At 42.7% G+C, this 12,911-nt stretch overlaps 1 protein-coding gene across 1 annotated transcript; it reads right to left on the bottom strand.

Annotated features, from left to right (window-relative positions):
* Window positions 1-241: 241 nt before the first annotated feature.
* ripk4 (receptor-interacting serine-threonine kinase 4) lies at window positions 242-12,671 on the bottom strand. The gene is made up of 8 exons (XM_050040301.1): window positions 12,362-12,671; window positions 9,967-10,258; window positions 7,929-8,077; window positions 6,849-6,898; window positions 3,803-3,961; window positions 3,468-3,583; window positions 2,105-2,345; window positions 242-1,992 (listed from the first exon to the last, which is right to left on the bottom strand). The coding sequence occupies exons 1-8, from the start codon at window positions 12,541-12,543 to the stop codon at window positions 737-739; spliced, it is 2,445 nt and encodes an 814-aa protein (XP_049896258.1). The 5' UTR covers window positions 12,544-12,671; the 3' UTR covers window positions 242-736.
* Window positions 12,672-12,911: the final 240 nt, after the last annotated feature.

Below are 12,911 nucleotides of genomic sequence, written 5' to 3'. Positions count from 1 at the left end.
CTGCTACTGCCTATTTCATGTTTTCACTGGGGGGGACAAATCCACGTTTTAAATATCATGAGGGACGTGTCCCCTGTGTCCCCGCATAAATCTACACCTAGGGCCACATCATTGTGTATTATTGTGTCTTAATAGAATTATCATGGTTATATGTTATGAAACTGACCTCGGAAACAGAACATTTGCAGATACATTTTTAGGTCATAAATGTGAAAAACAACAACAACAAGGTCAAACCAAATTAAAGGTTTTAAATGTTTAATGGATGCAGCACTGATATGTAACAGGTTCAGAACACTGAAGGTTTTTTTAATAAATGCAATGGCTCTGATGATCTACAGCATTCCCGTAATAAGGCTTGTGAGCCAAGTTCGTGCCCTCTTAAATACAACTCAAAGGCGTACCAGCTGCAGTGTAGTGCAGCGAGACGTCCCCAAAGGTCACACGTTTCCTTATCATAATTCTGATGCTGGTGCTTGTTACGTAAAAAAAATGTGCTTGTTAGGTAAAAAAGTCAACAAAAATTCAAACGCAGAGTATTTATACTTTCTATTCACAGTGTACATATTTACATTAAAGCTTTTCAGACCAGTAGATAATACCTACGGTGCTGAAAGGGCTTTTAAGTCCAAAAAACACAAGCTTGGTACAATCCATCGAACACTGAGGCACCAGTGGAGTATAAAAATGACACTGAAAGCAGCTCTGTACAGGTGTGGCAGTCTTTTTGCTCTGGTTAGCAGGGTGCTGAGGCACACTGTGAGCTGCTGGGTCGAGGACAGTCTTTGTCATTGTGCTCCGTCAATTTGAGAATGACGACTTTCCTCTGGAGCTGCTTCGCCTCCGGGGCAGCTGGCTCTAGCTGTTCAGCTACTGGTTGCACTGAGCTCTCAGTAACTAAGTCCTGGCAGCTTTGTGGCAGCAGCATAGCGGTGATGTTTGAGTATCCACCCTGCACCGCCAGGTGTAATGGGCTGAGCCCCTGATTGTCTGACAGATGCACCGCATCTGGACAGTGAAGCAGCAGCTCTTTCAGGACTTCACAATGTCCATTCTCTGCTGCCATATGGCAGGGTGTGCGTAGTGTGTTGTTGGATCTGTAGGGGTCTGCCCCCTCTTCTATCAACATCTTGACTGTGGCCAGATGGCCTCGCTGGGAGGCTAGGTGGAGAGGAGTGAGTTCGAGGGCGTTCTGGCCGTGGATATCCGCTTGGTGTTTGATCAAGAGGCGAGAGGTGCTGGTGTGACCCGTCTCTGCGGCTACATGTAGGGGTGTATTTGACCCAGCAGAAGTCATGTGAACATCCGCCCCTAGTTCAATCAGGATCCGTGCCACTCTGTACTGCCCCCTCTGAGAAGCCAGATGCAGTGGCGTGCGGCCATCTGTTGTCTGCCCATCCACATCGGCGCCAGCCTGCTTAATCAGCAGCTTGACGATGCCCAGATGCCCTTGCCAGGCAGCCAAGTGGAGCGCCGTCCAGTTGTCTTTGCCCTTGACTCGAACATCAGCACCACGGCTCAGTAGCACCCGAATTACATTCTCCTGGCCATGCTGGCACGCAATGTGAGCCGGTGTGCGTCCCTGGCCATCGGTTTCATTTATGGCCGCCCCTTTGTCCAGCAGCAGACGCGTGATGGCCTCGTCCCCATTCTGGGCAGCCCAGTGCAAAGCTGTGTACTGGTCCTCATCTTTGGCGTTGACGTTGGTGCTGCGCCGACCGAGCAGAAGTTCTGCCAGCGGCTTCAGGTACTTCTCTGTGGCCAGGTGCAGGGGTGTGGAGCCACGGGCATTCGCGAGGTTGGGATTGGCATTGTTCAGAAGGAGGAACTTGACAGCTTCCTCATTGGCCAAGTTGACGGCGTGGTGGAGCAGACTGCCTCCTCCGTCGAGGAGAAGATCAACATCCTGAGGTTGGAGGATCTTCATCAGCTTGGCAGTGTCTTTGGTCCTGATTGCCTCACACAGCTTTCGCTTCTGGATCTCGGCAGAATCTGTTTGATGAGGAGGAAAAGTACGGCATTAAGTCAGGGAATCATGATCATTTAGTATTTTTAGATTTACATGGATAATAGCTCCAGTTGTAGGTCTTTGTGTAGCTCTTACCATATGTGTTTTCTTTCTCAAAAGACAGCGTGATAGAGTCTTGGGAGGAGAAGGCTGAATCAGCTGAGGAGATGCCAGACAGCCTCTTGCAAGTGTTCTCTTTGCTGTGGCAGCTATCCTCCTTCACCCGATCAAAGCTCCTCGAGATCCCAGAATCCACTTGGCTCAATAGCTCTGACAGGCTATAATCTTTTTCCGGCAACATGGCCGACTTTGGACGCACCGGCTTGTTGTCTTTAACCTGTAGTTAAAAAAGCCAGATAAGCATAGTTGGACAAGCTGTTTTTTGACACTGTATTATTACATTTATACTCAGGTATGTACCTGCCACTCCTATATTAAGCCACTTCCAGTACTCTAGCTATTGGCTGTTGACACTGTGATAATTTTAATTCCTCATGTGATAATAATCTAAACTTTGGTTTGATCCCGGAAGTTCAAAACAGTGTATTATTAAGTAACAGCTGTCACCTTACATGAGCAGGACGTTTGTTTCCAGTCACGTACACAACTGTGACAACACGGAAATGACAAAGCAGCACACGGGCTAAACAATCCCATCAGTCAACATTCCTCTTTTGTGATGCAACTGTTGGTCAGGATCAAACATTTACACAATGTATGACTTCAAAAGTCATAAGCATGTCTGGAGCAATTTACAGATAAGCCTCCCGGTGTCTGGGTGTGTGGTTACACATTAATGGAAAATGCAAACAGTCCGTTTACAAGCTACAAAGAACAATGACAGGTAAAACAGCAAAACATGAGCTGCTAGAATTATTATAGAATATAGATTTTGAGCATAGAACTCTTCATTCTCTGCATTATAGGGCTGCCACTAACGATTATTTTCATTGTCGACTAATCTGTCGATTATTTCTTCGATTAGTCGACTAATCATTTCATCGAAAAATGTGTTAAAATGTTGAAAAATGTCAGTCTGTCACTCCCAAACCCCAAAATTACGTCATCTAATGTCTTGTTTCTTACTCACGCCAAAGGGTTTTAGTTCACCGTCATGGGAGAGTGTGTAAAGCTGCCAATATTTGAACGTAAGAAGCTGCAGTAAGAGTATTTTGGGGTACTTTTATAGTACTTTTCTATGAAAAATGACTCAAACCGATTAGTTGATTACTAAAATAGTCACCGATTATTTTAATAGTCGATTAGTCATCGATTAGTCGACTAATCGTGGCAGCCCTACTGCATTATAGTGATTTTTTTAGGCCTTTTCTGCATCAGTTTATGGTGTTCATGTCATGGTACATCCTGTTTAACCGTGCAGAGGTTCACTTAATCTACAATGTTCAGACACTGGGCTCTTTCATCCAACAGCAGTTAATATGGTGTTGTCATGCCGTACCTGGTCACTAGTGAGTGCTTTGGGGGAAGTGGGCTCTGGCTCTGACGTTGATAAGGTTGGCGTCCTTGGCTCCTCTTGAGGTTTAGAGCAGAGCTCCTCAGCTTCAGATGTGATTTCTGAAAGAACAACAGCTCCAGGTCATGTTTCAGTAATAGCTAGGAGGGATTAGGAAATGTAAAAGGGAAAGAAAGCTAAAAGTAGGAGGCAAAAACTGTGCTTCGAAAGTGCATTGTTATTTTCAGTGTCCAGTTACAGGAACAAGATCACCTGTGTTTCATATTAATTTACTTGCTAACATGATAGAGGAACGTTGAGTGGACATTTGCATAATTTACCCTGGAAGCTGGGTCTTGCATCAGGATTTGTGGTCCAGCAGCGCTGCATGAGGCTCAGGAACCCTGCACAGGCTGAAGGTCGACACCGTGGCACCGCACCGAGGTCTGGACGCACCCCCTTCACTACCTTCACCATGATCTGAAGGATGTTATTCTCACCTAGGGAAGAAAACAATCCGATACTTCAGTTTCAACACTAATAAATCAGGATTTATACAAAAATCAAAAAGTTTTGTTTCATATTTGCAGTTCGAGTTAGATGTAAAAAAATTAGATCAGAAATATTATGTTTGATTTTGTCTCCCAGTCCTAGCATTGACGAAGAGCTATTGAGAAGATTTAAAACTATTGTGTATCGAGATATAGCCTAAAAATAATGCAATGTAATTTCCAGGATGTATTGCTCAGCCCTATCCAGTACCAGACTCCATTAAAAAATTGTTAAATTTTGTAGGATGTTGAGTGGTTAGGGTTAGGGTTTAGGGGGCAGGGTCACAGATTTTGACGGGCTAGGGATTACGACACTATTTATGCTATTTCCGGACATTTTTCAGTTTAAATGCACAGTTTAAAACATTAGGAAGAGAAGTAATCAAAAAATAATTCAGTGTCAGAAGTTGCATTACTTTGATGAAGTAATGTAAATAGTTATGTTCCTTGTTACATTTTTAATAGGGTAATTAGTAATCTGTAGCTTCTTACATTTCAACATTGCATATTTGTAAGTCACATAAATCTGACCTGAAGCCTTATTTATAAATGTAACACGCTGCAGTATATGATAACATAATCTTAAGTGATGGTAGGCACCGCGACTTTATAGACAGTCAGTTATGCACGGCTTTATCACCATTTTCCCATGTGCTCAGATAAGAGAGTGTGTGCTGTTGTTTCCCATGGGAGCAAAAAAGAAAAGCTCTCAGAGCTCCTGGTCCGGCCTCCTTCTATCTGACTGTGGGATCAGCCAAGTCAATGATTCAGAACAAACAGGTAGAGGCCATAATCGCAGGTACTTCCCTCCTATTGTAGCCATAATTCCCCTCGCAGGTGGAGGAGGAAGACGGAAAAGGGATGGTTACCAGGCCGTTTCTCACTTTTTAATTATGTCTGGATCAACACAGGCGGTGCCAGTGCCAACCTGGAAACCCTCATCCACACACTGGTCTTCAAAAGGAGCCAAATACCTTGAAGTAAACTGCTACCTGATATGCCTGGGAGAAAACACACTCGCCAGTCTAGCCCTGTCCAACTGCCTGCTCAGGTATTCACTGAGTAAACACATACAGTGCAACACCTGTACACACACACAAACACACACACGCCTTGAAAGGTGTAGGCTGAAGTTAGATTATGTCTTTACTGGAAATAATGGAAGCCCATTCCTGTCAGGAAAATGTTAAAAATAAATAAAAGTTAGGAGGGATAAAAATACATGCTCATGTAAGGCCAAATTTATGAGATAGCAAGTCAAATGTTGGACGAAGTAGAAAGTACAGGACGCCATCTTATGACTTGTAACTTGTGTGGCCTGGGGATTATGGTTTAGAATATCTGTATTGATATTTGAATGAATCACATATTAAATAAATAAAGTGATGCTTCTTATTAAACCAGTAAAACTCTTTATACATGTAGGCCTACAACAAAACCCTCAATCGCTTATGTTTTTAGCCACATTAGCTGCACGGCTAACGGGTGGCAATGTTGGTTTTAGGCTGAAATATTTCAAAAACGAATGGGTGGATTGCTATGAAATTTTGTGCAGACATTCATGGTCCCCAGATGATGATTCCTACTGACATTGGTGATCCTCTAGCACCAACATGAGTTCTGCTAGCTCTACTTTGCATTTAGAGCTAGCAGTTTGTGAATGTCAGCATGCCAACACGTTAAACTAACACAGCGACCATGGTGAAGCTTAGGCTATACTAGCTGAGTATCAGCATGTTAGTGTTGTAATTGTGAGCATGATAGCAGATGTTAGCATTTAGCTTAAAGACAATGATTCCTAATGACTTTGGTGATCCTCTGACTTGATGTGATCAAGCTAGCACCAACATGAGTTCTGCTAGCTCTACTTTGCGTTTAGAGCTAGCAGTTTGTGAACGCTAACATGCTAAACTAACATGGCGACCACTGTAAAGCTTAGGCCATAGGGCTATACCTGCTAAGTATCACCATGTTAGTGCTGTAATTTTGAGCACGACAGCATGTTGGTGTTAGCATTTAGCTTAGAATCGAACTGATTTTGGTGATCCTCTGACTTGATGTGATCAAGTTCAAGCACCAAATATGAGTTCTGCTAGCTCGACTTTGCATTTAGAACTAGCAGTTTGTGAATGTTAGCATGCTAACATGCTAAACTAACATGGTGACTAAGTGTTAAGTATCAGCATCAGCATGTTAGCATTGTAGTTGTGAGCACGATAGCATGCAGGTGTTAGCATTTAGCTTATAGTGGGCTACTTCTTTTGCGCAGCTAGCATGTCTAGACTCTGTAGTAGACTTAAAGTCTTTCTAATCAGGCTACATCTTGTTTGAAATCATAAATTTGGCAAAACATAAAACAACAACATGATATCAAAATTGTTAAACCACTACAAGTTGAATATATTAACTTGTAGCCCTGCAGAACAATCACAAACATCAAGTAACATCATTTTAATTTTACCATCAGTATTTTCATTTCTGGCATTCCTAACTTTTTTGATTTTCTTGTCAGGTATGGCTTTCATGAAATATAGTTCAGCAATAAAGCAGATCTTCGTTAGTTTCATGTATTACTTGTGTGTTTTGTTTTTTTCTTTTTGGTTGTTTTGTTTTTTCCGTCTCTTGAACCATTATTTGTGGGAGGTTGACATTTTTTGTCTGGTTAATGTTTGTGTTTATGTCTGGTTGAAGTTAACATACTGGAATGTTTGGTTTGTTACTGGTTAATGTGTCTGAATAATCCCCTGAGGGATGGGTCATGTAAATGACCAGACATGAAAATAAAATATTCATTCATTCATTTATTCATTCATTCATAATATAATATGAGTCTTACCTTGGTAGGGTTTCTTCTGTGTAAGAATCCCCCAGATGACGATGGAGAAACTAGAATAGAGGCAAAATAAAATGAAGAGATGTCAGTAGAAAATAAAAAATTAAACATAATTCTGCCAAGGAATTGCCATGCTTTCTATTTCAAGCTGAACCTGCTTATCATGTAAAGTGGAAACAGAATATTTTTTTTATTTAACTTAAGACTATGAGGTAAATGTTGATTGCACAATGTGACACCATCACAGTTAGACCGGTTCCCTCTGAGTCTCACTTTCACTTTGCAATTCTGTCTATCACTGGGTATGATCCACGGGGAAAATGAAGGCTCAATTTACAGCACAAAGGAAGTACGTCAACTGTTGTGCAACCAAAACAGGAAGAGGATAGCACTTTTGTTTTCACTGGTAGCTGTCGGTAGCGATCCCCAGTTACCAAAGAGTATCAATGTAAGTTCTATGCAGTTACTACCAAGCCTCCAGGGAGAACGCTGGGCTTTAAATCCAATTTTACATGGCGTCTAAACACGAAATTATGACTTCTCTGTCACAAAAGACCTTTTCCAATAGACTTACATTGACTCGTTTTACTATCAGAATTAAATTCATCTGGTCCAAAAACATTTTGAAAGTCTAGAAGAGTCACACGATTAAATGAGTTTAATGGATGGCTTGCTCTATGAGCCCCACAATACAGTAGATTCGGGTAGTAACTTCTTTGGCTTCATGCAATACTGAGCAACTTTGCTCTATCCAGTTATCTTTATACATCTATGGTCAGTACCCACAGTAGCGAAAAAGGCGGAAGGTGAATACCACCTTCAAACCAGCGCTGTCAGATTGTCAAATAATTCAGTAAAAGTCTGGCTATACATTTATTTACCCCTTTTAACTGACAGTTTTTAAGAAAATAAAATCCGTCTCTCTTAAACATGGTACAGTTCATTTGCAACAAAACTCATTTTCGACATGTGATTGATTACAGTGAGTGAAGTGAGTCAGACCTTAAAGGGGAAAGTCAAACAAACAGAAAAAACCCTACATTCACAGGAAAAGGTTGCATGCAAACTGCTGAAAAATCCAACCTGTATACATCGTGCTTGGTGTCCGACACTCTGTCCTTCTCAATGATGCTCTCAGGTGGCAGGTAGGCAATGGTGCCGCAGAAGCCGTCTCTACTGATGTCATCAGCCCTTGACAGGCCATTCCACCGGGCCAGGCCAAAATCAGATATCTGAGACAGGGAGAGATCAGATAAGACCTTCAAACAGAGCAAACCCGCCGCTTTTTTCTCATCAAGCACCGTGACAATGATGACTAACTTTGCCCTCTGATGCTGACAGGCTGCTAAGCTCCCATTATGTGCACTTAGTGGTATGATAAGGGCAACGCAGCCATGTCCCAGCCTGTAGGAGAGGAGAGGCCCTTCACGTTTGTGTTGAGGAGTGCTCACGCCCACGCTCTTTCATGCACAAACAGAGGGAGCTTTAATAGGAGCTGAATTAATCCTGTCTGGACAGGCCCGGGTGAGGTGTTTACATCCACGTATTAAACTCCAGAAATGACGGTTCCCACCCATTGCTCTCAGTGCAGTGGAGCTGTTTAGAGGTTGGACAGGGCCTGAGAGACACCTGTCTGCCCAGAGCGTGTGCAGGGCTGTCATTTTAAAATGGATGCAAATTTAATAGCAAACCCCCTCACGGCTAAAACCCTAAAACTGTGGCTTTTAGCTTTGACGCAGGAACAGCTGTGATTTAACTGCATGTCAAGTGTGTCTTACAGCAAGAGAAACATTAAATTATTACACTTCACAGGATTTAAGTGAGATGATTGACGATAGTTTCTCACAGTCATCAATTATTCAACTTACTGTTGCTGCCTGTCAGAAACCAGCTGTTCTGATGAGGTGTTTTTTGACCATCAATTTTGAGGACATCTTTTTTTTTTTTTTTATGTATTCTATAAAAGACATGTACACGGTAACATCTAAATATGATCATCACCATCCCTAATTTTAAACTCTTCACACAAAAAAAACCCTTAAAGGGACAGTTCACCCCCAAAATCAATTTTTTTTTCCTCTTACCTGTAGTGCTGTTTATCAGTCTAGATTGTTTTGGTGTGAGTTGTCGAGTGTTGCAGATATCGGCCGTAGAGATGTCTGCCTTCTCTCCAATATAACAGAACTAGATGGGACTTGGCTTGTGGTGCTCAAAGTGCCAAAAACAAACAAACATTTGAACTCAACAACGATGTCCCTTTCTAGAAATCATGACCCAGTTACTCAAGGTAATCCACAGACCTTGTTGTGAGCAATTTCATGTAGGAACTATTTTCTTTCTTCCGAACTTCACCCACCAACCACCAATAATATATTAAATGTACAAAAACCCTGGCTTCTTTTTAAAACTTTTATTTATTTGTTGAAACAAGTTTGTGTAAAAATTTCTTAGTTTATAAGCTAACGTTAGTGAAGCATTAGCTCTGGTAGTTGTTGCCTGTCCGTGTGTAATTTTCGACCCGTGTTTTGCATACTTCCCTTCTTTTTTTTGGCAATTCTTTTGTTGTTGTTGAACAATGCAATCTTTTTGTATGCAAACAAAATTATATGTGGTATCATTATTTCAAAAGTCTTTTCATCTTTTTTTTTTAGTTAACATTACAGCTCAGTCGTGGAGGACACCAGTAATGTTCACATCTTGCACGAACACGACCCTCTCTTCCATGAGTAGATGCACACTTCCTTTTGCGTAGTGATATGGTTGGTGGATGTAGTTTAGTAGAAAGAAAATAGTTCCTACATGAAACTGCTCACAACAAGGTGTGTAGATTATCTTGAGTAACTGGGTCATGATTTCTGGAGAGAGAAATCACTGTTGAGTTTTTCAAATGTATTTTTGGCGCTTTGAGCATCACATGCCGAGTACCATCTAGTTCCATTATATAGGAGAGAAAGCAGACACCTCTACAGCCGATATCTCCAACACTCAGCAACTCACACCAAAATAATCTGGATTAATAAATAGCACTACAGGTAAGAGGAAATATATGTATTTTTGGTTTTGGGGTGAACTGTCCCTTTAAGAGCCACAAAGGATGCCACTTTGTGACAAGCTCTCTCACCTTGACATGATAGTGAGCGTCCAGCAGGATGTTGGCCGGCTTCAGGTCCAGGTGTAGCAGCGGTGGGTTCATGCAATGCAGGAAGTTCATTCCCACCGCAGTCTCGTGGATGATGCGGAAGCGGAGCTCCCAGGGCAGCGGCTCGGTGGCCAGCAGGGTCTCCAGGGAGCCAGTCTCCATGTACTCCATGACGAGGCCTTGGGGGTCCTCGCAGATCCCATACACAGGCAGGATGTATCGGAACTTGGCTGCCTCCATTTTCTTCGCCTCCTCCAGCAGCTCTGAACGCTCCCTGTGGTTAAAAAAACAAAGCCAAACACATTATGTGACACATTCAGCCATGCTTTGCTGCTGGAGTGACTCAGCACTTTTAAATTAAACATTAATGTAAAGATCTTTGGTTGGCTTGTTTTTAACATGTCCTTCCACATCCATTGGCTCACAGGTATTTAACACAGCTACCTTCACATAAAACATTAACCTTAATGATTCTGAGGTCATGCTTTGCCCTTTGAGTTGTAATATTTGGCATAGCTTTTGTCCTAAGCCAAATTCCAGCACATTACATTTCACCCTTACTGAGCTCCTAGCTATGCAAAATGTGCACCAGCATTAACTTTAGAGGCTGTGAAAGTGTGACCTCTGCAGACGTCTATAATTCATTTACCAACGTTCAGACCCAGTTTGTGGATTGTGCTCTTGACTGCCTGGAGGCTCTTTTAAGGCCTTGAGAACATTCCAGCCCTGCAGCCTGGAATGCATCAGAGAACCCAGGAGGCTTAAACAGAGCTCTTGTTCTGTGTTGCTCAACCTTTGCACAGCTCTCTTTATCTGGCCCTGCTGACATACCTCAAACACAACTGTGCAGGTCAGTCATGACCTCAGCGCTCATATCATCTCCAGCAAAGGTTGCTTTAAGAATGCAAACACTTAATGAGGACAGATGAGAGAAAGATAAGTCACTAATGGTTGCATTCGTAGGAATGTGCTTCGCAGGCAGAATTAGGTGAGCTAGACTGGGGAAGAAGAGACTGCTTGTATTATGCTCAGGGTGTATCAGGTTACTGAAAGATTCTATAGGAGGGAGCCTGGATGTAATAGTCCTTTATAGTCAGTACAAGTGAAGGAGGCACAAGCCCCCAAATTTGCCAGGCAGGAGTAACCAAACATGACATGGGAGATTGGGCAAGCACCTGTTTGCTAAATCCTTCATCTAATCCAAAGTGCTCCTCAGCAGCTCCTCAGAACCAAACAATGTCCCTGCTTTAACAGAGAGGCCTGGTAAGACCGGTTTTACAGCTTCTCTTATTGTCTGTGCCACACAGCGGCGGCAGCCTGCAACAGGCAGACAAAAGTGGCTTTGAAGGATGTTATGTGTGGGTCAATGAAGGCTGCAGTCAAATGACTGTTTATGTACTCTGCAGATGTTTGCAGATGATAACATCTTTGGTTCAGGTTCAGCGGATGCTTTAAGTTGCAACACAGGTTCTTCGGGGGGGGGGTTTACAACACAGGAGGTTCTTATGAGGTAATCGCAGTTTAAGTGAAGCCCACAGATGATCATAGTGTGTGCACATAGACTAGAAGAACGGAAACTTCCTTTGAGAGGTGGGTTGCTGTGGTGCTGAAAGGGTCGACCTTCGATTAAAAGCTTATGTAGAAATGCAACCATTTTCAAAAAACATATACAAAACACCAATTTTTCTTCGTTAAAAGATCCATGCAGAGTTGTGCAAACTGTTACAAAGGTTGTGCAATCTCCAGCAGTGCCTGAGGGGAAAGACCACCTTGCTACCCTTATTGAAATGTACATTCATTTACATCAGCCCCTCCCTGAGGCCCTTAGATAAATACGTCACAGTTAATCAGGGAAATCAGCAGTGAACCTTTCATGTTTGGGTCAGGTTGGAATAAATAAACAGCTACGGCCCTGAGCAATGTGGACTTTTGGGTAACGGGATGAATCAACCTGTCAGAGCTCCCTGCAACTTAACAGTGTCTAAATGTCTAAACGTGGTCTCTTGTGTGCTGCTGTGGCAGCTTTCTAACAGCACTGTGTGCCCAGACTAGAAGCAGGTGAGTCACACATTCCCTGGTGTTCACCTTTCAAGGACTTCGAGGCACTGAGTGACTTTTCACCAGCACAGTCATAATCTAAGATCCTGTCTGTCTACAAATTGGCCATAAACTGATCATGAAGTGATAAATCTGACAGACAGGATCTGAGTCAAGACAGATTTGTGTGTTTGGTTTTAAGAAAATACAGAAGTAAAGACACATCTGAACTAAATCAGAGCTTCTACAGGAGCATTTTGAGCTAAACTCTTCTATACCAGCTCAAATCATTTTACATACACATGAGTTTAAAGATAATCCATCAATGGCTGTAACTTACTTGTCATCCATATGAAGGCAGGGAGGGCACTTGATAGCCAGCCATGTTTTCCACTGTACGTGCCGGACTTTGTATACTTGTCCAAATCCACCTGAGCCTATTTTCTCCCAGCTGCCAAACTCAGAGGAATCAAAGGTCCTTAACAGCCCCATATTCCCATGAGGAGAATCTGGGACGTCCATATCCGTGTTGAGAGACCCACCAGCTGGGTAAACTCCTTTTTTATTTGTCTCCAAGGCAATATCTGGGCAAGTGAACAGACACACTGAACTGCCTGCTTGTGAGCTCTTCCTTGTTTTTCCCCTTGTGTCAAGCTCAGTTTGGCCCCTCCTTCTCTTCAGGTGAAAAGAGGGGTTGGGCCTAATGCTGTGACACAACTTCCTGGTTTTGGAAAGCTTCAGTGAGATCGGCCACAGGGCAACATGCTGCCACAGTGTCCTGAGACAGTTGTTTTCCAGATGCCCTACAGTCTCAAGCTTTCTCATATTTCTGCCATGAAAAGGAGAGAATGATCTCTGTGAGGAGCCGGAGTCCGTGAACTCAGGAATGT

Source organism: Epinephelus moara, chromosome 3 (assembly GCF_006386435.1).
Source record: "Epinephelus moara isolate mb chromosome 3, YSFRI_EMoa_1.0, whole genome shotgun sequence".
Lineage (NCBI taxonomy): Eukaryota > Metazoa > Chordata > Actinopteri > Perciformes > Serranidae > Epinephelus > Epinephelus moara.
This window is presented reverse-complemented; position numbering and strand designations above follow the sequence as displayed.